This window comes from Malaya genurostris, chromosome 3 (genome assembly GCF_030247185.1).
Source record: "Malaya genurostris strain Urasoe2022 chromosome 3, Malgen_1.1, whole genome shotgun sequence".
NCBI lineage: Eukaryota > Metazoa > Arthropoda > Insecta > Diptera > Culicidae > Malaya > Malaya genurostris.
The window spans coordinates 213,127,972-213,150,308 of NC_080572.1; the positions used below are offsets into that span (position 1 = coordinate 213,127,972).

General features: G+C 35.8%; 1 protein-coding gene across 3 annotated transcripts in view; it reads left to right on the top strand.

The window, feature by feature from the left end:
• LOC131437852 (WD repeat-containing protein 47) overlaps positions 1-19,196 on the top strand; it is a 228,282-nt gene extending 209,086 nt beyond the window's left edge. For 2 of the 3 annotated variants that reach the window (XM_058607471.1, XM_058607472.1), the window contains exons 8-11: positions 847-873; positions 10,091-10,487; positions 10,562-10,785; positions 10,858-19,196. In XM_058607471.1, the coding sequence (XP_058463454.1) occupies positions 847-873; positions 10,091-10,487; positions 10,562-10,785; positions 10,858-11,083 (874 nt within the window). In that variant the 3' untranslated portion in view covers positions 11,084-19,196. The remainder of the gene's footprint in view (positions 1-846; positions 874-10,090; positions 10,488-10,561; positions 10,786-10,857) is intronic. The other variant, XM_058607473.1, reaches the window with a different exon arrangement.
• The last annotated feature ends 3,141 nt before the right edge of the window (positions 19,197-22,337 follow it).

Consider the following 22,337-nt stretch of genomic DNA (forward strand, 5'->3'; position numbering starts at 1 on the left):
AACAGTGAAGCATCCTCTTCAACGAAACCATCCAACGTATCCCCTATAGAACAAAGTACTCCAGCTGCAGTTAACAGCTTACCATTCAACCAGCCAGCAACTGCAAACAATGTACAACAAAGCGCATCTACAGCAACTAGCAACGAAATCAACAACAATACCACCGATGCGGCAATGGATGACGAGACGAACCACGAACGAAGTGCCCCTCAATCCTCGCAGGAAATAAATGGAAGCTCCACTCCCCCTAGAAAAAGGGTGACAACGAGATCCAATACAAAAAAAAATCTTTTATTTAAAAACTCAGCTAAATCGGCCACGTAAAGCTTGTACGCAAATAGGCCTGAATAAAATATCTTTTAAATGAAAAAAAGTCAGCAATCGCATGAAGAATAAAAAAAGAGACAGAATGATAAATACTTTATTCACATTTAAAAAAATTAGATCTCAGAAACTATCCAGTGAATTTCATTCTCAGATATCAGTCGAATATTGCATACGAAACCTACTTTTATAATATTTGTATGCCACGTTTAACAATCCCATTATGAGAAACTGCATTTGGTCAATAGTGGCACTTGTTTCGATAACAGTCCTTACACTGCATGCATTCCCAACAATTCCGAACTTTCATCCCCGGTAATGTTAGTGCATATCTGACTTTGATTCTCTCTTTCTACATTTGATTGCCATTTTTTCGTATGTTCCGTTTGTTCATTACTGACGACTTTCAGCTGCTGTTTCTTACGACTATCTTTTCCATCATATGCTTTTCTCTGTCTTTCATCCACAATTGATCTAATTACCACTTAAAACCTACTCAAACGGAATGCCCGCCGCTCACAGCAAAAGATGTGAAAGTGGTGCTAGTTGGTGAGCAATCATTATCTCTTATATTGTTATTGGTCTGCCGGAATGACATTCTACCTCATTTCGTTTCATAATACTGAGTCATCAGTATTTACTCTACACTTATGTTTCATTCGTTCGCGCACTGGTAATTACATTGTATTGGATTGACCACATCTGGCTACTAGCTAAATGTTTCTTTAAAAGCTTCCAGCACTAAAACAGAATTATTTTCGGTTATCATTTTGGCAAAGTGTTTTTATAAAATTGCTAATTTATTTATACTTGATACTGTCGTGTAATTATGGTGTGTGATACGAGTTCCCGTACCGTTCTAACCTAAGGATTGTTTCTGGTTCAATTTGTTTACTTCTTCGAGTACATACAGTCTGTTACATCCAAATCGAGCAATGTGAAGTCACGTGACTTGTTGCTCATTACTGGAATTACTCATGCTTTTCAAAATACGTATTGCTTACTTCACGCGCTTTGAGGCAATGTTTTTAGGTTCGCATAAATAGAATTAATCGCAAGTAACTGCTGCTGAATATCTAGAGGAATTGTAGCGATTCGTAAGCTATGAAAAGATTGGTAGTGTTGAGAATTTCGCTAATAACTGAAATGCAAGCAAAGTTACAACAAAAACATGCAGCTTGGTCAAAGAAATACTTAAACCGCGATAGGAGAAACGTGATCCTTTTTTTTGCATCGAATTGTAACTGACGACGATAAATGAATATATTTTGAGAATCCGGAACACAAATTATCATGAGTAACGCCAGGGAATGCAGCAGCATAGAGTGCAAGACCGAATCGTGTTGAGAAATGAATCTTTGTGTGGTGGGATCAGAAGAATTGGGTGTACTACGAACTTTCGAAGCCTGGTGAAACAGTTAATATCGTCCGCTACTGTCAGCAAATGATTAATTTGATCAATGCAATAATCTAAAAATGGCAAGAATATGCTCGAAGAGTCATTCTCTTCTTTTCATCGATGGAACACGCACTGGTTGAACAAAACCGAAGATATATAGTGATATACACTAAAAAAATGAGAAAAAATGTGCACTTACTTTTTTCAGAGAGGGCTCAAACGATTTTCACAAACTTAGAATCAAATGAAAGGTCTATGGTCCCATAACCTACTATTTAATTTAATTTGGATCCGACTTTTGGTTCCGGAGCTACAGGGTAGTATGTGAAAATTAAGGAAAAACCTGTTTTAATCCACCTAGTGGTGTAATGATGCCTTTCTCATATCAATCATACTATCATATATAACACTGTAGTATTCTTCAAAAAAAATTTATTCGATTCTTAAAAGAATACCCGAAATCGGTTTGTTTGACCGTCTGCCGATAAAAACTATAAATTGGAAACGATATGAGGTCGATTTAGAATTTTTTTAAGGTTTTTCCCCATTTTCAGTGATGGTATAAAATTTTTGACCCACTTTACCTTATATTTCCGGATGCGGAAGTCGGATCCGCATGAAATTCACGAATTACGCATGGCACCACAGGACCTTTCATTTGAACCTAAGTTTGTGAAAATCGGTTCAGCCATCTCCGAGAAAAGTTAGTGCAAAAAAAAACGTTACATACACACATACGCACATACGCACATACGCACACACACATAAATACAGACATTTTGCGTACTCGACGAACTGAGTCGAATGGTATATGACACTCGGCCCTCTGGGTCTCGGTTCAAAAGTCGGTTTTCACAGTGATTGCATATCCTTTCTATATTAGGAACGGCAAAAATGTGCATTTTTTTCAGAAATGGCGTAACCGATTTTCACAAACAAAGATTCAAATGAAAGATTTATGGTTCTTAAAAATTTATGGAACCTTTTAATCCAGGTCCAACTTCCGGTTTCGAAATTAAAGCGCGATAGTAAATCACTTTAGTGGCATTTTTCCACAAATGATGGTAAAATCAGATACAAATCCCATAAAACTGTAGTGAAGGAAAACTCCAAAAGTAGAACTCACTTCGATTTCTCAGTGATTCTTGAACCGATTTTCACAAATCTTCATTTAAATTTAAGCACTTATTGTCTGAAAAGGTACTGTGAAATTGGATCCGACTACCGGTTCCACGATAACCGATGATTGTCAAAGCTTTCAAACTACCACATAAAATGACGGATACCCTTTTTGAAGAATTCGACCGGTTTTTGGTCGCAATCCACGAATCGATAAATTTGTTGACTCCATCATAATTGTAGTAGTGCTGGTCAACCAGTCCATGCTATAATAATCGGAAGGGTAGGACTACTCATTTGAGCATTTCTAAGTCTATTTGTGCAGGCTGTGCAACAGGTGGACGAGCACAGCAAGTTTACTTTGTCGTACATCGGTGTATTGTGATTTCAATCTAGTTGTCGTATGTTCGAGTTCCGACCTGGAAGGATTCCTAGTGCCATTATAATCGTATTACTAGCCATGCAATGATTCTAAGAACGCTAAGTACGCTAAGAATCAATTATAAAGGTTTCAACCTTAAGGTCATTCGCCTCTTTACTTTCTGACCCTATGTGCGGGATTGGGGATCGAACCCAGGTGGGCTGCGTGAAAGGCATCGAGTTGCGCTTTTTATTAGAAAACGGTACAAACTTATTTATACACCTAACAGTAAAAATGATACACTGAGTTTTTTTTTACGCGGGGCATACGTACCGCGTAAAAAAACATGAAAAAAACGCGTAACTTCGGATTCCGGAAAAAACCGCAATGCTAAAGATTTACTTATATTGCCAAATGTCAGAAAGGGACTCCGTATCAGACCTGATTACTGCTCACTTTCGAGTTGAATCAATTATCAATTCTATTGATGAACTCGTTAGATGGACCATGTGCCATCAGTTGGAACAAAAGGTAGTCAGATGGAGTAATGTCCGGAGATTTCAGCGGGAGGTTGGATAAGGTTGGTTTTCGCGTATATTTTGACCAGCTCTGCAACGTAAGGTCGAACATTGCCATACTAGAGAATAAATTCATCGTGACTTTCTTCGTATTGAGGACGATTGTCCTTCAGTCGCATCAAATACAGTCGGTATCGACTCCCTGTTGTGGCTTCGGCAGCTCATAATTCATCTCACCTGGTTACATCAAATGCAGATCTTGACACTGTAAATTTTCGTTTTTGCTGTCAACGTTGAAACAATGTCCAGGTTTTCGCCATAACCATCTTGATTTAAGAATATTCTTACGTTTCGTCTTTGACTAATCAGCGCAGAGCAGTTCAAATTAAATTGCTTAATGCTAAGCAGGTTTGGTCATTTAGGGGTGCTTAACACTTCAAATACCAACCCTGAAATGGGAATGGGAACGGTAACTTAGAGCTGTCATAGCTCAGCTGTTTTTCAACGAATCTCAATAAATTTTACTCTCTCGAATTTTATGAAGTTCGTAGATTGATTCCAAAACTTTGTAGGAGACGATTGGTTAAAGAAAACCAATGAAAATTTGATTTTTCCCAGGTTTTTTTTTTATTACTTCCAGAAATAAAATGCACTGAAACACCCGAAAAATAGGGTTATCTACCCAAAGTTATAATGAAAACTGTAGATAGATGACCTTAGAAAATGTGAGACTTTTTACAATGATTGTAAATATCTCGAAATTCAAAGCGATGATCTATATATTTTTACACATCATTAGATTGCTATTGATAACAGCTACAATTTCTAAAAGAGGAATTCAAACGATTGCTTTTAAAGTTCGATAATCTCAGATAATCTGCTATGTCAAATAGAGTAACAACCAACGTGAGTTAACTTCATCTTCCCGAATATGCACCTGAATTAGTTTTAACACTCTAGTAGACCAAAATATCTTATTTTCATATATAGCTAATAAATGCCTTACTTGGTAGAGTATTTTTCAATGAAAAAACCCAATGTTTACACACAAATATCTCCTCCGCCTTTTTTTATAAACATGCTCGAAAATATTTTCTGTCAAATGCAAGAAACGGAATTTTTTTCGTTTGCCTCAGTATTAGATATAGCAGTTTAAAAATAGCCCATTTTTGAACTAGTTTTGCTCATAACTTCGGTTCAGAAAACGCTACCTGAATGCAACAGTCATCAAAAAATTGGTTTTAACAATGTTCAAAAATACCTAATACGAAAGGTGAAAAATACTACAGTAAATCTGACTTTTTTAGGAACACCCTAAGTTGCTCTTAAAAAATAGCTGTAACACTAAAACCGTTGGAGACACCACAGTGGTATCTTCAGCAAAGCTGCTCAATATAAGTATATCTACAATTTTGCCGAAGGATACAGTCCTCTATCTCAACACATTCGAAAAATAAGTTTTGGATCACCTTAATAATAAGAGCCACCCTAATACCATGCACATTAAAATATGTCTTATCATTCACTAATCATTTGTTTTGAAGACACCTTAGCTCTACAGTATAAGGTTAAGCCACAAAAGTTTTGTCCTCCTAAATTGTGGATCCGGACCACTGTGCAATGCAATATAACACGGAAATTTTAAAATTTCCGATCTTCTACCTATTTTTTAAGATTCTACGGCAAACCTAAAACAAAATCAGAATTTTAATAGTTATCAATTGCGTTTGGGTTGTGCATAAAAATTGTTTAGATTTTTAGTCCAATACAAAAATATAATTATTTTCAGAGTTTAGGTATATTTACCGAAATATTTAAGATTATCAGTGAAATCCAAGTTTCAGTTTTTTTGTAAATTTTGTTCATAATAAATTTCATAATATTAAAAAAATATGTCATAAAATTTAAAAGTTTGGATTTGATTTTGTTTGGTAAAATTTTCCCAATAATAGAAATTCTCTGTATTTGTACCAAGTTTCTTGAGAATCTTTGAACGGATATATAATTTTGTTCATCAATACATTGTTTCTGGTAATAATTCAAATATTTTGGAGCAGAAAAATGTACATGTCATCGCTTCAATTTTTGAGTTATATACAAATATGTGAAAAAAATGGAAAATTCATATATATTTATAAATTTATCGATTTTTTAAAGTTTTCTTTTGACAGTGCAGGAATGGTCGTTGGGCTTAAATTGTAACTGGTATTACTAGCAATGGAATGATGTGAAAAAATATATAAATCATCGCTTTGAATTTCGAAATATTTACGATCATTGTAAAAAGTCTAACTTTTTCTAAGGTCATCTATCTACAGTTTTCATTATAACTTTGGATAGACAACCCTATTTTTCGGGTTTTTCAGTGCATTTTATTTCTGGAAGTAGTACTTTGCCAATGGTGAACAAATTTCGAAAATCAGTTGACTAACAACAAAGTTATGACTCGGTAAAGTTGAAGTTCTCAATATTCGATTCGCGATGCAGGTGCCGCATGAATGCAGATAGGGCATATTTTGAGCTTGAAAAAAAATTTGGAACGGGAAAAATCAGATTTTCATTAGTTTTTCCTAAACGATCACAAATAATGATATACTTAAGATAATCTACGAACTTCACAAAATTCGAGAGTGTAAAATTTATCGAAATTGGTCAAGTAACAACTGAGCTATGCTAGCTCAAAGTTACTAAAGGGTGATTTTTTAAGAGCTTGAGAACTTTTTTAAACAATAAAACGCATAAAATTTGCAAAATCTCATCGGTTCTTTATTTTAAACGTTAGATTGGTACATGACATTTACTTTTTGAAGATAATTTCATTTAAATGTTGACCGCGGCTGCGTCTTAGGTGGTCCATTCGGAAAGTCCAATTTTGGGCAACTTTTTCGAGCATTTCGGCCGGAATAGCCCGAATTTCTTCGGAAATGTTGTCTTCCAAAGCTGGAATAGTTACTGGCTTATTTCTGTAGACTTTAGACTTGACGTAGCCCCACAAAAAATAGTCTAAAGGCGTCAAATCGCATGATCTTGGTGGCCAACTTACCGGTCCATTTCTTGAGATGAATTGTTCTCCGAAGTTTTCCCTCAAAATGGCCATAGAATCGCGAGCTGTGTGGCATGTAGCGCCATCTTGTTGAAACCACATGTCTACCAAGTTCAGTTCTTCCATTTTTGGCAACAAAAAGTTTGTTAGCATCGAACGATAGCGATCGCCATTCACTGTAACGTTGCGTCCAACAGCATCTTTGAAAAAATACGGTCCAATGATTCCACCAGCGTACAAACCACACCAAACAGTGCATTTTTCGGGATGCATGGGCAGTTCTTGAACGGCTTCTGGTTGCTCTTCACTCCAAATGCGGCAATTTTGCTTATTTACGTAGCCATTCAACCAGAAATGAGCCTCATCGCTGAACAAAATTTGTCGATAAAAAAGCGGATTTTCCGAATGGACCACCTAAGACGCAGCCGCGGTCAACATTTAAATGAAATTATCTTCAAAAAGTAAATGTCATGTACCAATCTAACGTTTAAAATAAAGAACCGATGAGATTTTGCAAATTTTATGCGTTTTATTGTTTAAAAAAGTTCTCAAGCTCTTAAAAAATCACCCTTTACAAGGATAAATTTTTAAATATTACCATTTAATTCTGTTATAAGTATATCACGTCACTATACAAATTCACTATGTATCTCACGACACTATAAATCTTGTATAATAAACGTCACATCACATATGCACATTTCGAATACAATTTATTTGTCAGTAGGATCTTTAGTAGATCCTAGTAAAGTTTTCAACTGGTTGCTAGTACTACTGAACACTAAATCCAAGCCAAAGGGTTTTAATTTTGATTTAAGTGGATATGCCATGTTAGAGTTGAAGTCTACCGATATTCTTTTCAAGGTTTCTGATAGGGGGGTCAAAGTTGTGAGTGATAATTTTTTCAATGATCTTAATTTCTTATCGAGGATTGTTTGGATTGAGCGCTCCGGATATCCATTGAGCTTTCCAATTTCGAAGATAAAATTTTTCTCTTTCACTACCGCATCATCTCTGAGGGGTAATGTTAGCATTCTGTGAAACATATGGTGAAATGCTGCCATTTTATGTTGGTGAGAATGGTTAGAAATGTTAGGTATAACTCGCTCTGTATTGGTTGGCTTCCTATATATTTCGAAAGATAAAGTTTTCGCCTCCCGTATAATGAGAACATCTAAGAAAGGTAAGGAAACAAAGGTCCGACCCCCTTCCAGAAATTATCAAAAAAATAGATAAAACTCTCATAGAATGTAACCCTAACTTCGATATCAATCTCAGCCGCCTCAAAGTCCCTAACCCTTCATTACCAAAAATCAAAGGATTACCTAAAGTCCATAAACCTGGGAATGAAATAAGGGAAATCATCTCTTCAGTAGGAGCCCCTACCCAAAAAATCTCCAAATGGCTAGTGGAAGAATTCAAAAATATGCCGAAAAAGTTTTTTAGTAGATCCATTCCCAATACACAGGAATTCGCTACTCAACTTCTGAACTCAGGTGAAATCGAAGATGACGAAATAATGGTATCCTTCGATGTAGCCTCCTTATTCCCAAGTGTCCCGGTGAAGGACTCAATCAATCTGTTGGAAGATTGGTTAGTTAAACAAAAAAGTAGTAGTTTATGGAAATGCAAAGTAAGGTCTTACCTTACTCTAACCCGGCTTTGCATGGATGTAAATTATTTCAAATTCAGAGGGGAATATTATAAACAATTACAAGGGGCCCCAATGGGTAATCCGCTCTCCCCATTTTTATGCGAATTATTTATGGCATTTATGGGACAGACAAACATAGAAAACACTTCATCTCTCCCTACCCTAAACAAATTAGATAATTTTTTCGAGGTGTTTATACCTGTTGTAGGAATCTACCTACTTCCGTTCCATATAAAAGGAACAACATTACAGCATTCTTTCAATAACTAAACAAAACTATCACACTGAAGATGAATATAAATTGTATTCGAAATGTGCATATGTGATGTGACGTTTATACTTATAACAGAATTAAATGGTAATATTTAAAAATTTATCCTTGTAAAATCATTCTGTTCAAACACTCAAACGAAAAGCTAATCAAAGTTACTGTTCCAACTTTTTTCGAGGCTTGGTGCTCCGCGTAATTTTTTTATTTTTGGCATTAGGAGTGGTAATAGCAGTTCAATTTGAACTTGACTTGTCAACAGTTTTGAGCCAAACTTACAAGAATTTTTCAGTTATTTACATTGTGACTCGGAATGACGGTTTGAAGTTTTGAACGCACTTCACCATGTCGTTCCGAAAGTGGAAGTTTTTGATTACACCAAATCTCGACGTTTCTTGTATTTCTAGGACATTTGGCATACAAAAAAATTTTCGATTTCGGAAATCTCAAAATTTTTCTAAGTTCTTAGTCGATTCTTTTTTTGAGATTAGGGTAACAGAGGTATTTTGGCCTATTTTAGGATTTATTTTATTTTGGCCCACTTTGTAAAAATATCCACCAAATATTGTAATATTTTTGAAAACCCCTTCCGCAGTATGTAATTCAATGTGATTAGTTTCAAATCGATGCTACATGGGTTACTTAACATCGATTACATCCATAAAGTTTGTTAGGTGGGCCAAAATATATGAAGTGGCCAAAATACCTCTGTTACTTTATATAAGATATGCATTTCTAAGGCATTCGGCATCATAAAAAAATTCTTCTATTTTGCGGTTTTTTTCCTACGCGGATTTCCGAAGTTACGCGGTCTCAAATTATCTAAACCCCAAAGTCGATTTTTACAATAAAATTTTTATTTTTGAGATTACACCAAATCTCGACGTTTCATGCATTTGTAAGATATTTTGTATCAACAAAAAATTCTTCGATTTTGAGGTTTTTTAGGCGGATTTCCGAAGTTACGCGGTTTCTTTTTTCGCACGGTATTTCTTACGCGGTACGTATCTCTTGCGTCAAAAGAAACCTCAGTGTAGTCAAAATTTCAAACGATTTCATAGCCATTTTGTGAGAGAAACGCAAATAGTGTCCGGATTCCGTGTCGGCCAATCTTTATTTTACCTTTCGCACTAAAAACATAAAAAATGTAAAATTTTTAGCCGCACCATTTCCGTACTGCGATTTGAGGGGTTCAAATAACGGTACGGAAGAAAGAGCTCAAACTGCTCAGTAGTTTTAAGCTTACTTATTTTCTACGAATATAGTTTTCGTAATCCATGTTCAGCTTCGTCTAAGCAGCTTCAATTTATATTTACTTTCTTCGGCAGATCGCATATTTTTTCCTTCTTGGAACTTCTTGTTTCTGCTGTCAAACGCAACTAATATACATTACTGTCGTTGTAGGGAAGACCACACCACCTACCAGCCGACGGTGCTGTTCAAGCGTACGAAGCACCACAAAGGTTCGATTTATTGTATGGCGTGGTCTCCGATGGGCGATCTGATAGCGACCGGTTCCAATGACAAAACCGTCAAGCTGATGCGTTTCAACGAGACGCAGAAACAACTCGAAGGCCAGGAAATCGAGCTGACGATGCACGACGGCACGGTGCGGGATTTGTGCTTCCTGGAGGACAGCTCGAACAAGTCCAGTCTGCTGATCAGTGGTGGTGCCGGCGACTGTAAAATTTATGTTACCGACTGCGAAACTTCAACCCCGTTCCAGGCTCTCAGCGGCCACGGTGGACATGTACTTTCGCTGTATAACTGGGGCAGTGTGATGTTCGTTTCCGGATCGCAGGTAAGTGCACTGTTTGAACTTATGAATTGATGCTGTGATTATAACTGCTTTATTTTCGTGTGTGTGTGTTGTAGGATAAAACTGTTCGCTTCTGGGATCTTCGAACGCGAGGCTGCGTCAATATGGTTACCCCTGCTACATCACCCGGTTCACGGCAAGGCTCGCCCGTGGCTGCGGTGTGCGTCGATCCCTCCGGTCGATTGCTGGTGTCGGGTCACGAGGACAGTTCGTGTGTGTTGTACGATATTCGAGGAAATCGACCAATTCAGTGTTTCAAACCGCACGCATCAGACGTCAGGTAACAACGCATTGTGTGGGACTCTTGTAGTTGAATAAAAAATAATCCATTTTGGTACACTTTCCACAACAGATCGATCCGCTTCTCACCGTCGGCGTACTACCTTTTGACGGCCGGTTACGACAACAAACTGGTGCTGACTGATTTGCAGGGCGATCTGACCATGCCGCTGCCCTCGGTGGTGGTCGCCCAGCACTCGGACAAGGTGATATCGGGCCGCTGGCATCCGATAGATTTCTCATTCCTTTCGACATCGGCCGACAAGACGGCCACGCTCTGGGCTTTGCCACCGATATAAGGTGTATTTAATTAGGCCAAAATCGTGCTGCTTTTTTCTCTGCTAATGGCTTTGCCTTAGTTAGTGTGCGCTACAGACGTCAATGTACTTTTGTCTTTGGGTTCACTAGGTGGCAAGCTGTGCGTGATAACATACTGTAGGGGCAGGAAGGGGAAAAAAATCCGGAAAAAAAAGATTGTAAATTGTTGATCGTTGATCGATTTGCATATGTGTGAATAATATAATTATATTATAAACATTGAACATAAAAAACAAGTACTACTTAATATTTAAGCAGCAAAAATCATACTGGCAAAATTGTAAAATCATCTACACATGCAAATGAATCGAATGTTCTCATGAATATGCGGACGATGAATCAAATATGAAATCTAGTAAATTATATGTTTAACAACATTTGCTTTCAGAAATTACATCTGTTTCATTGAGGTTGCAACAGTAACAACAAGTCATTAAAATCGACTACTCCAAATATAGCTATCGGTCTTTCGAGCGGTTCCGCTGAAATTGATTATGTTGGATGTGCATAATGTGGGTTAGTTTGGCCGATAAGCCGATTATACTCAGTCCGTGGAATTCAACGAGGACTTTAACGGTAATCTTCTGTATTGGAAATGTATCTGTTTTAGACAAAAGAATTCAAACTCAAACAGGTGTGCCGCTTTTGACTGAAACTTCAGGTTAGAAACCAATTGCTTTGAATAATTTTGGAAAGAGGAACGAAACAAAAGACCAAATCACAGAAGATCGACCCCCATTTAAATAGTATTAAGTAACATTAACCCAAAACACCAGTCTGGTAATTTAGCTTTATGCAGTGTACTCAGGTTACAAACGAACCCGAATCTCAGATTATCGATCATGGATCCAGTTCTGTAACGGGTTTCAGCTAAATAGTTTTACTACACTCAATCTCAACCTTAACCGATAAATTTTGGTATTTAAAATTAAAATATAGATATAACAAGTTTTCGATCAAATATTATAATAAATAAGTTCGCATCCTCTAAAAAACTCAGACAAATTAAGGCAGAAAGATTTTGACCTATCGTAAATTCAGTAGCTTGGTTTATCTTTCTTTTGTTTATATTCAGTTTGAAACCTCTTGGGTCAGTTGATGCAATTGTTCAATTCAAAAATTAAACAACTACGAGATTGTAACTTATTATTATTATTATGCTGTTTATTTAGACCCGGCTTTAACCTAATTATGAGAGTGTAACTACGAGATGATTTGAACTGATCAACATGAAATCTAATTACTTTTGTAATCCGTCGATGTTGAGGACTTTATCGGAATATAATGGACTTTTTCTAACATTATATTTTTTTCTAATAGGCATTTAGGTTACCTTAACTTGACAATCTGGTAACTACATTCATGTTGAAGCTTCTCACGTGCCTCTCTAATAATAAGTATTCAATTTTCCGCTGAAATATAATCCACAAAGTATATTTGTGTTCGAAGAACCATATACAACCATGAAAATCAGATATTCTTTTGCTTGCTAAGTAAGCTTCGAAGCGCTTTCTTCATGAGATCCGGAGTCCAGATATTGCTTCTTCCGACTGTCACATGTTTCGATCGATGGTTCGTGATTTGACCGAGTTCAACATCATACGAAAAAAACGAAACTCTGCTGACCCGTTGCAAAATGATGCCAAACAGCAATGCTATTGAATTTTGAAAAATTTTAAGTGAAAAATAAATCCCAAAAAATTTTTTGAAGTTGGGGGTGCAAGGAGATTTATTTTATGGCACAAAGATTTCATAGTCTTCGTAAGGTTTCAAACAGGTTAAAAACGGAGGTAAATGTACACTAGTAATTGATTTTAAAGATTTTATTTTCAACAAAAATCTTGTTCGAAGTTTGCGAAGTTGAACATGAAAATCATACAAATATGGTTTGAAATTGTTGGTATTTCATTTTTACATACAGATTAAATGACCTGTTTTATCCACCTAGTGGTGTAACGATGCCTTTCTCGTTATCGTCACTTTGAAGAATTGATGAAGCTCCATATTGAATTGTTCGATCGCTACGCTCAGTGTTTGCAGAATTACTATGGTCACGAGCTGACAAAACATTTGTATTGGAAATGTTTTGAAGATTTTCTATTTGCATCGTCAATTCAAATGACAGTTTGCTATTTTTATCGCTCATCATCCTGTGATACCGAAATCGGAAGTCAAATTTTAAAGTCGCATTCGGAACCGAAAGATTATTCGTTTGAATTCAAGTTCATAAAAATTCGGTTATGCCAAATTCAAGATATCAAAGTTAGATCCATTTGGATTTTTGACCAATATTTCTGGCACTTCCGGATACAAAACCCGGGGAACAGTATAGTCGAAAGGAGTTTTTTGGTTAGTTAGTAGTAGTAGTAGTAGATTCTAAACAAATTTCAGGATTTTTTTATAGGATTGTAGAACCTTTCATTTGAATCAGAAGTGGAAATAAGCAAATTTATTGATTCACAGTAAATAAAAATAGTCAGTATTATCTTTTCATATCACATGTTTATGTAGATATTATAATGAATTTTGAAACGAATGATTTTTGATAAGATAAATTTTGGTTTTATTAAGAATTTACAAAGGTCTTCAATTTCATTTCCCACAATTTAAGACATAACCGCTATTTTAGTTTTGCTATCCATTTTTTTATTCACGGTGTTCGGTTTTTCGATTCACAATTGGGAATCTTGATTCACATTTTCATGCGCAAAATGGGCTTATTTCCACCTCTGATTTGAATCTAGATTTGTGAGAATCAGTTTGGCCAAACCTGATAATATTGATTACACATTATTTCATTTATTTTGCTCATAACACCTTGTATCTTCGGAACCGGCAGTCGGATTCGGATACAAATAGAAAATTTTGTATAGTGGATCTGCACACTCGAGGAATTTATCAATCGATTATAAAGATTTCTTTTAACATAACTTCCTATGAAAAATAATTGAATTTGAGCATTGCACACTACTCGCCCTGTACATCCGGAACTGGTAGTCGGATCCGCTGAAAAAGCAGGAATTTTATATGGAACCATAAGGCCTGTCATTTGAACATGGATTTTGCCACATCCGAGAAAAGTGCGACTAAGTAGGGGAGACTGAGGCTAGGCCGGATACGGTTTTAAACCAAACAGCTTAAGCATCTTGTAAACTAACAATTATTTTGATCCACGAATTGACTTTGTAAACGCGTTTTCATGTGACAGACAGGGGTCGGTTAGCTAGTCAATTCCGTTTGGCGTCAATCGTTTTCGTGTCAAAACGTGTACGTTTTTCACTGAGTTTTTCTTTTGTGATTTCCCGTGCTTTTTCGGGTATATTTGATTTCTGTACATTGCAATGACGGTCTGGTTAGTGTTTTTGAAAGTTCATTTCGTGCTGAATCCAGTGATTATTGAGTACTTTTGATAACGTGGAAAATAAAATTATTATTGCGTCTCGAAAATTGGACTCAACCGGACAAATAATGAGTGGCTCAACCGGACACATAATTTTTAATCTGAAATTCTTAACGGATTCTTGAAAAATACCTAAATACTGATATCTATATTTTCACTATACTTCTTATCATTTATTGAAACTAGATTTACTATACATTAAAAAAAAACGTTCGCTATATGTAGCGAAACTATCAACTAGTCCTCAATGAAGACTAAAGTCAGTTTCAACATCAATTATTTGGTACTGCAAGGCGTAATGTTTCGAGGCAATATATAGATTTCCAGTGAGCAGGATTATGTCTCACGCAAAGTTGAAACCAACAGACAATCCATTCGAACACGATTTCAATTGTTTTACGCTCATTATTATACGAATTATCTTAAAATTTGCCGCTCTACTGTATTCGTTCAGCTTTTCTAGTCCGGTTTAGCCCCATAAGGAGTCCAGTTTAGATCCGCGGTTGCTAAATCTTGAATTTTGGGTTGGTCACTTCATGATGGCTTGGTACAAAAACTAATGCAAGTTTTTCTAAGCCACAAATTGTAGAATTGTAGCAGAGTTGCAGCTACACAACTGTGTAGTTAAATTGGGTCAGAACTTTGGTCTAATGGGTATTTTTTCTATTTCCAAAAGTGTTCGATTCAACCCTGCAGTTTCTGAAATTTTACATTTTGGATTGGTCACTTCATCACGACTTTTTACGAAAACTAAAGCATATTTTTTTCAAACCACACATTGGGAATTCTAGCTGAAGGTAAAAACCTAGTAGTAATGAATGTTTTGACGACGACACGACCTGCCACTCGTCTATTGAAACTGTATCGCAAATTTAAGTACCCCTCAGTAACTGGTAATGTCAGAACGAAATCACCTGAAAAATTATTTAAACTGGCAACACAAGTTGATAAATTATTGATTTTAAATAACAATTAACGAAACCTTGGTTACCGCTTATTGAAGACTTGAGGAATGTAAACAAAACTAACTGCCTCAAGTGGAAAATCCTTATTTCGCCTCAAGTTGCAAGTTCTGCAGCAACATTAGACGTCAGGGCAGTGGATCGATTATTTCAGCTGGGGCTCGAACATATGAAAAATTTCTTGTAAGACCAGCGCAATCAGGTTGCTGTATGTGAGCAAGATCTTTTGTATGCAGTACCTCTGTTCGGAAACATTTTATCAGTCCAATTATCGAAATTAAGTATCGAAATATAAACGATGAAACTGAGTCGATCCGGTATATTCGTACTATTCTAATTCGAGTAGTAAATCAAAGATACTTAAATATTTGAGCTTTATTTTTTAATCCATTCCAGAATCGAACTTCGTATACTGGTACGAATACACATATAAACCGAATTCATATTTGCTCTTTTTAACGACTTTTAAAAGTAAAACTATTTCAATTGTTCCACAAATCTTTGCAAATTTGCACATCTGATTTTTTTCCAAATCGTTCAACCCTCGTTGCTGATCATATTTCAGACATTCGAGAAACTCCTCTACTTCTGCTCTGTTATTTGGATACCTTCGCAAAACATGTGTAAAATTTGATGAACATGAAAGACACTTGGAAAGTGCGGGAATCAAGCTTTTTAGGATCTGATCAAAATTATAGGTTCCTAAGTGCACATTGTAAACCACCCATAGAAACAAGTTTGCTTCAAATAATTTTGATAATTTATTCTCAAGCTGAAAATAGTCAGTAACTACGATTTCCCGTAAGGCGTCTGGAACCTGTTGAAGTAGTCAAATGTCATTTCGGATACATTCAAACAATAAATTTCTTCGTTTGTTCCGTGCATACTGGCAAGAAATTCCTAGTTTGATGACAATACATTAAGTTATAGTGATGTTTCGGAAACTCGATTGGATATTCCTGAAAAGAATGATCAGCATCATGAATGAACACTACACTACACTTCCTCAAGCACTACATTACAGGAAGAGCTACTGGATAGCAATGATGATGATATAAGATGACGCATGTCTGTCATGTCAAATTTGGATATTGGGCACCCAGTTCCAGTCCCAGTTCGGTTGGTGCATATCCAAAAAGTTAAACTTGTAGGTTGTGAGAGTTTCTGAATCTGTCACCAGTCACGTTGAACGTCCCCAGAGAGACGAGTCCCCGGCCGATGGCTTGCGGCACCTTGTACAGCTACGTACATTCTCGATTTCTTTAGAATAATCTTTCGTTTTTATTAATTTGGCACTGATGGCACACAATTTAAAATAATATAACTGTTTCAAAACTTTTTCAAGAGGTTTGTTTATTTATTATAGGGCTCCTTGGTAACAAGTTCGTAGTAATTTAAACAGTGTTGCTGAAGAAAATTATTTTTATTATTACCAAGGGGTCGCTATATTTTTGGTAACTGGCGGTAAATCGCTCACGAACAATTTTTATTCAGATTTTCCTTCGGAGTGCCTGGTCGTGTCGTCGGTTTTGATCAATTTCCTAAAATGTTCGTCTTAGCCCCGGGCTCCCCTACGTATTTCTGTCACATACGCAGTAAAAGACGTTTTTCTATCTTGACGCTCTGAGTCAAATGGTGTATGACACTCGGTTCTCCCGGCTTCATTTCAAAAGTAGGATTCCACAGTGATCCCAAAATCTAAATTTTAACATACATGGAAAATAAAAACTACCTATTATTTGAGTTCTTTTTACTTAATTTTGAGTTCTTTTGAATCTTTTCTTCCGTTCGCTTCTTCCATTGTTGTCAAAATACAAAGAGCAAAACCACCCAACAGCGAGAGTTTCGTTCAATAAGCCAAAATTAAGTAAACCCTACCAACTTGAAATTAAGTCGATACGACTCAACTGTAGAGTTATATAACTTACCATTGAGTAGATATAACTAATCTTTAAGTATTTTTTCCACGTGTCTTACGGAAACTAGCTAGAGCCACTTTACCAAAAAATAGGTTATTGAACGGAACCCCTGAATTAGGTGGAATGTGCTTAAAATTAGATTGTTTTGCGGTTCCGTGTAGCATTTGAAACGCGACGCAAAGCGAAGCGATGCGAAACTTGACAGAACGCACAAATCGACATCGAAGCAAATGTACGGTTCTCAGTCGCGCGACTCCGTGCTTCGCATCGATCGTATTCTCTCTGACAGCAGCCTTACACTTCGCAATATTTATCTGAAGAATGCGCATATATTTTTCAATTTGTCCCTTTAACCAAGAAATTCAAGCGATGACTTGGAAATTTTATGCCAATCAACATATGTCGCTTTTGGCTTTATTTTCTGAACAGAATTAATGGAAATTTTCTATGCATAAAATAACTACAGAATTTAATAAGTTAATGGAAATTTTATTCGTTATAGTCTAAAGATAGCGTTGATCAATAACGCAAATCTAATATTTTGTAAAATATAAATTGATCAAAACCTAGAATCAAATTCACATTCCCATCTCACTTTCGGGTAGAATGACTAGTTTTTCAATAAATATAAATATGGAAGTACACCGAAGTCTTTTTTATCTGGCTTTATTATGCAAATTTTTTTGGTTTCAATTATAGAGGTTTTAACCTTAAGGTCATTTTGATGCAATCGAAATGCTATGTACGCTGAATCGGCTTAATACCACCTAATTCTATTCTAATTGTGTATTCGTTTTCATTCTAAAATATTTATTTAATTTTATTTCTTAAATAGTGTGCCCGATACAAAAAATCGATTATATAATGCCGCCAATAAATATTGAGATAAATCTTTCGTCGATCTAACGAACCTATACCTCTTGGTTCAGTTGAATAAAATTATCAATTGACGGTTAGAAAAAATAACAGGTTTCTAAACAATATGACATTTCGATTATCATCGATAGTTTCGATGAAAAGCTCTCGTATAGCCGATACAATCGTTACCCTACGTTACAAACATCATCGTATTACAAACCACACACGTTGCACATCCAACAATTCAAACAGAACCTCTCGAGAGATGACACAAATTATTAACCCAACAACCTGCGGTACTCCTCGAATACACCGCAGCTCGATCTGACAGAGTGGAACCCAATCTTCATATCCTCATACGTCACACCGCATGTAATTCGGATAAACAACATCTCCATAGTCGAATATCAATTACAACTACCGAGTAGGCACCTGAAGGGTTTATGATATCTGTTTCGGTAAATACTGGCGGTGCATCAACGGCTTTCCATTGAAAACAACACCACTGTCATTCTCACATAACAACCCGCTAGTTTTAAATCCAGGAATTCCAAATGCAACATTGTGACCAATTTTGCTCCGGTTATCATTAAAGATGCTACCATGATAGAAGTTGTTTGCATGAAGATACATCAACCTGCAGTTGGTTAATCAAAGAGAAAAACAGTATGACAACTAATCGTTAGACCCGCACGCGCTGCACATTACTTTAGGTTGTTGATTTTGTTAATATGACATTAATGGTTAGAATTATAATGATAAGCGTAACTTAAAACAAACTCACTAGTAATAACTAACGTAACGTGGCAATTTTTGTATCATATACCTTGTTTAATCAATTATTTGGAGGCAGCGACTGCCTGCAAGTGCAGTAATCGGCGAAACGCTACCACTTCTGACAAGTTATGATTGTAATAAATAAAAACCAGTAAAATATTAACAATGAGAAAACAAACTTGTTCCAACCGTTATTCATCCGATGACCACCTGCGGGAATCAGTGACACACGTGTGATACTCCACAACAAAGCCCCAGCCCCGGATTCCGATTTCATTCATCTCCGACCGTTTCCAGACCGTACTGGAAGATGGAAGCAATTAGCTACTATTTATCACTTAATTAGCGGTCTCATTAGGGGTAATTCTTATTAGCATACGAATGCGTAACAATAAACACGTAATCATTAGAGAATGATCATAGGGAAATGAGAGCTAAAGTCTACAAGGTGTATTTGCTTAGAACACACTTTTGTAACTGGTTTGAAGAAAATTATCTGTCACACTAGCTGTTGATTATTCTTTTCTTTATCTTTCCCAAATTTATCGATACACCTAGCTAACTGTTCTCTTCTCTATTATGTACCTTCCGGATGAGTTTTAATAATCACTTTTACTCTATAAATTATGATAGATACAGTGCTGCTCGAAATAATAGCAGCACTCATGTATTTTTCAGTAACGTGTTATGTACTTGTATTCGGTTTGCTTTTCTTTAAATTTCTGTATATTATTTTCTTTAAATTTCTGTATATTGTTTATTGCAATATGAGATAATTTTAAATTTTTCAAGATTTGTGTTAGGTATTTTGTTACAAGTTTTCAATTATACTATATACATGATTTGGTTATTACCATTAGGACATCATTTGCTTCCGAAGCAATTCAATTGAAGATTACATCGATTTTTGCAGAAATCACTTATAATATTATGTGATATTACATCTACTGATTCTTTATTTGTGAGCTTGTGAAACTCATTTGTGCTAAACCATGGAGGAAGCTTCAAAATTAATTTCATAATTTTATTCTGAATCCTTTGAAGCATTTTCTTCCTGCATAATGACGGGCTGGCCTGAAAATTTTAAGACAGAGCTTAGAATTTCTGTTTGGTTGTTTATATTTAGTGTTTATATCCACTATAAACATTTAATATTTTTTTTACATTTCGCCTGGATTCTCTCAATGTGATTCTTGAAAGTGAGTTTTTTTTGTCATACGTTAAACCTAAGTATTTTGCTTGATCAGATCATGTCAATCCAAGCCATTCGATTTGATAACGTGATTATTGTTGGGTTTAAGAAAAGAAGCTCTGGGTTTACGAAGAAAGATAACTTATTGGGTTTTTGGTGCAATTTCCCATTTCGACAGATAATCACTTAAAATATTTAAGCTTCTTTGAAGGCGACTGCAGATCACTCTTAGATTTCTACCTGTGACTATTAGATTTGTATCGTCACAGAATAGCGATTTCTGAAAACCAACGGGTAGATTTGGAAGATCAGAAGTGAAAATATTGTACAAGATTGGAGCTACGCTCGAACCCTGCGGAACACCTGCTGGTACGAGTAGCAATTCAGATTTACAATTCTGATAACGAACCTGAAGAGTACGATCAGTTAAATAATTTTGAATCATTTCGATCATTTAATTAGGAACCTGGAGATCAGACATTTTTGATAATAAACCTTTGTGCCAGGCACTGTCGAATGCATTTTCTATGTCTAGGAGAGAAACTCCAGTGGATAACCACTTTGAATTATTTGCTTTTATCATGTTTGTTACTCTAACAAGTTGATGAGTAGTTGAATGCTCAAGACGAAATCCAAACTGTCCTGATATAAATATAGAATTCTCAACAAGATAATTTTTCCAACAAAATCACTGATAGAAGCAAGTAAACTAATAAATCGATAACTTGTTGTTTCTGCTGGATTATTATCGGATTTGAGGATACGAATTACTTTTGCGTTTTTCCATGTCTTAGGCAACATCGAGAAGTTTTTTAATAAGAATATTGAAAATTCCATCGCTACCAAAAGCCTTCATATTTAAGTTTCCTAATAATTGTCATAATTTATTCAAAATTCGTCTCATCAATGTCATCTTGTAACAATACTTGAGATGAAATCTGATTATATTTCAGTGAGATTTCATTTTTAATAGGACTCATAACGTTCAAGTTAAAGTTGTGGACACTCTCGAACTGCTGAGCAAGTTTAGAGCTTTTTTGCCGTTATTAAGAAGTATTTGATTTCCTTCCTTGAGAGCAGGAATTTGTTTCTGTGGTTTCTTAGTAGCATTAGAAAGATTCCAGAAAAATTTAGAATATGCTTTAATTTTTCATATCGCAAACGAGTAAACCTATGTTTAATTTCTTTTTGTAAATCCTTAATTATAGATTTCGTAGCAGGATCACGAGAACGTTGATATTGCCTTCGACGAACGTTTTTCAACCAAATGAGCGGATGATGATTGTCACTGAATTTAATTTAGTATGAGCTTTGGGAACTGGAAAATTCCTAGTTTGAATTATGTAAAGATTTAAATTAATTATTCCTGTGTCGATGTCTGCAGAATTTTCTGAACTAATTTCATAATTCACATGATTTTCCATGTGAGATCTGTATTCAAACTAATTAGCTTTATGTTAGTTAAATACAAAACTAATGAATTGATTATAGCTTCATTGAAAATTCTGAATGTTACAGGAAGATGATCTGAGTCAAAGTCAGCATGAGTAATCAGTTCACAACAAATGTGGCTTTGATCTGTTACCAGAGAAATTGTAGAGGGGTTTCTTATGGAAGAGAAACAAGTAGGACTACTGGGAGATTGAGCTGAAAAATAACCAGAAAGAGTGTTGATTTTACGAACAATTTGAATGGATATCTTGTGTGTTTTTACAAATCCATAAAGTAGATTCCATGAATGGTTTCAATTTCGATTCCCAAGCTTTCGATAATTTTAGTGTTGAAAGCGTTAGCGAATTAGCGTTACAATTTCATAAAGATATGCGTTACAGCTTTTAGCTTCATAATTGAATTAAATGAATAAGATATGGAACGACTTGAATAAGATGTTCATTGCATTACACTCCAACATCCGGTGTTGGAGAGGCCGGTAGGGCTTAACTGATCTCTTTTTTATGTTTTATTTTCATACCATAGGTCCTTATTACCAGTGTGAATTGGAAATTAAGTAGAGTGAACGTATCCGAATTGGGTTTCACACGATGACAACAAATGAACGGTAAATCGAGTCCTTCTTTGACGTTTATTGGTGGATTGAGTACCATGGAATACTGTGAAATGAGATAG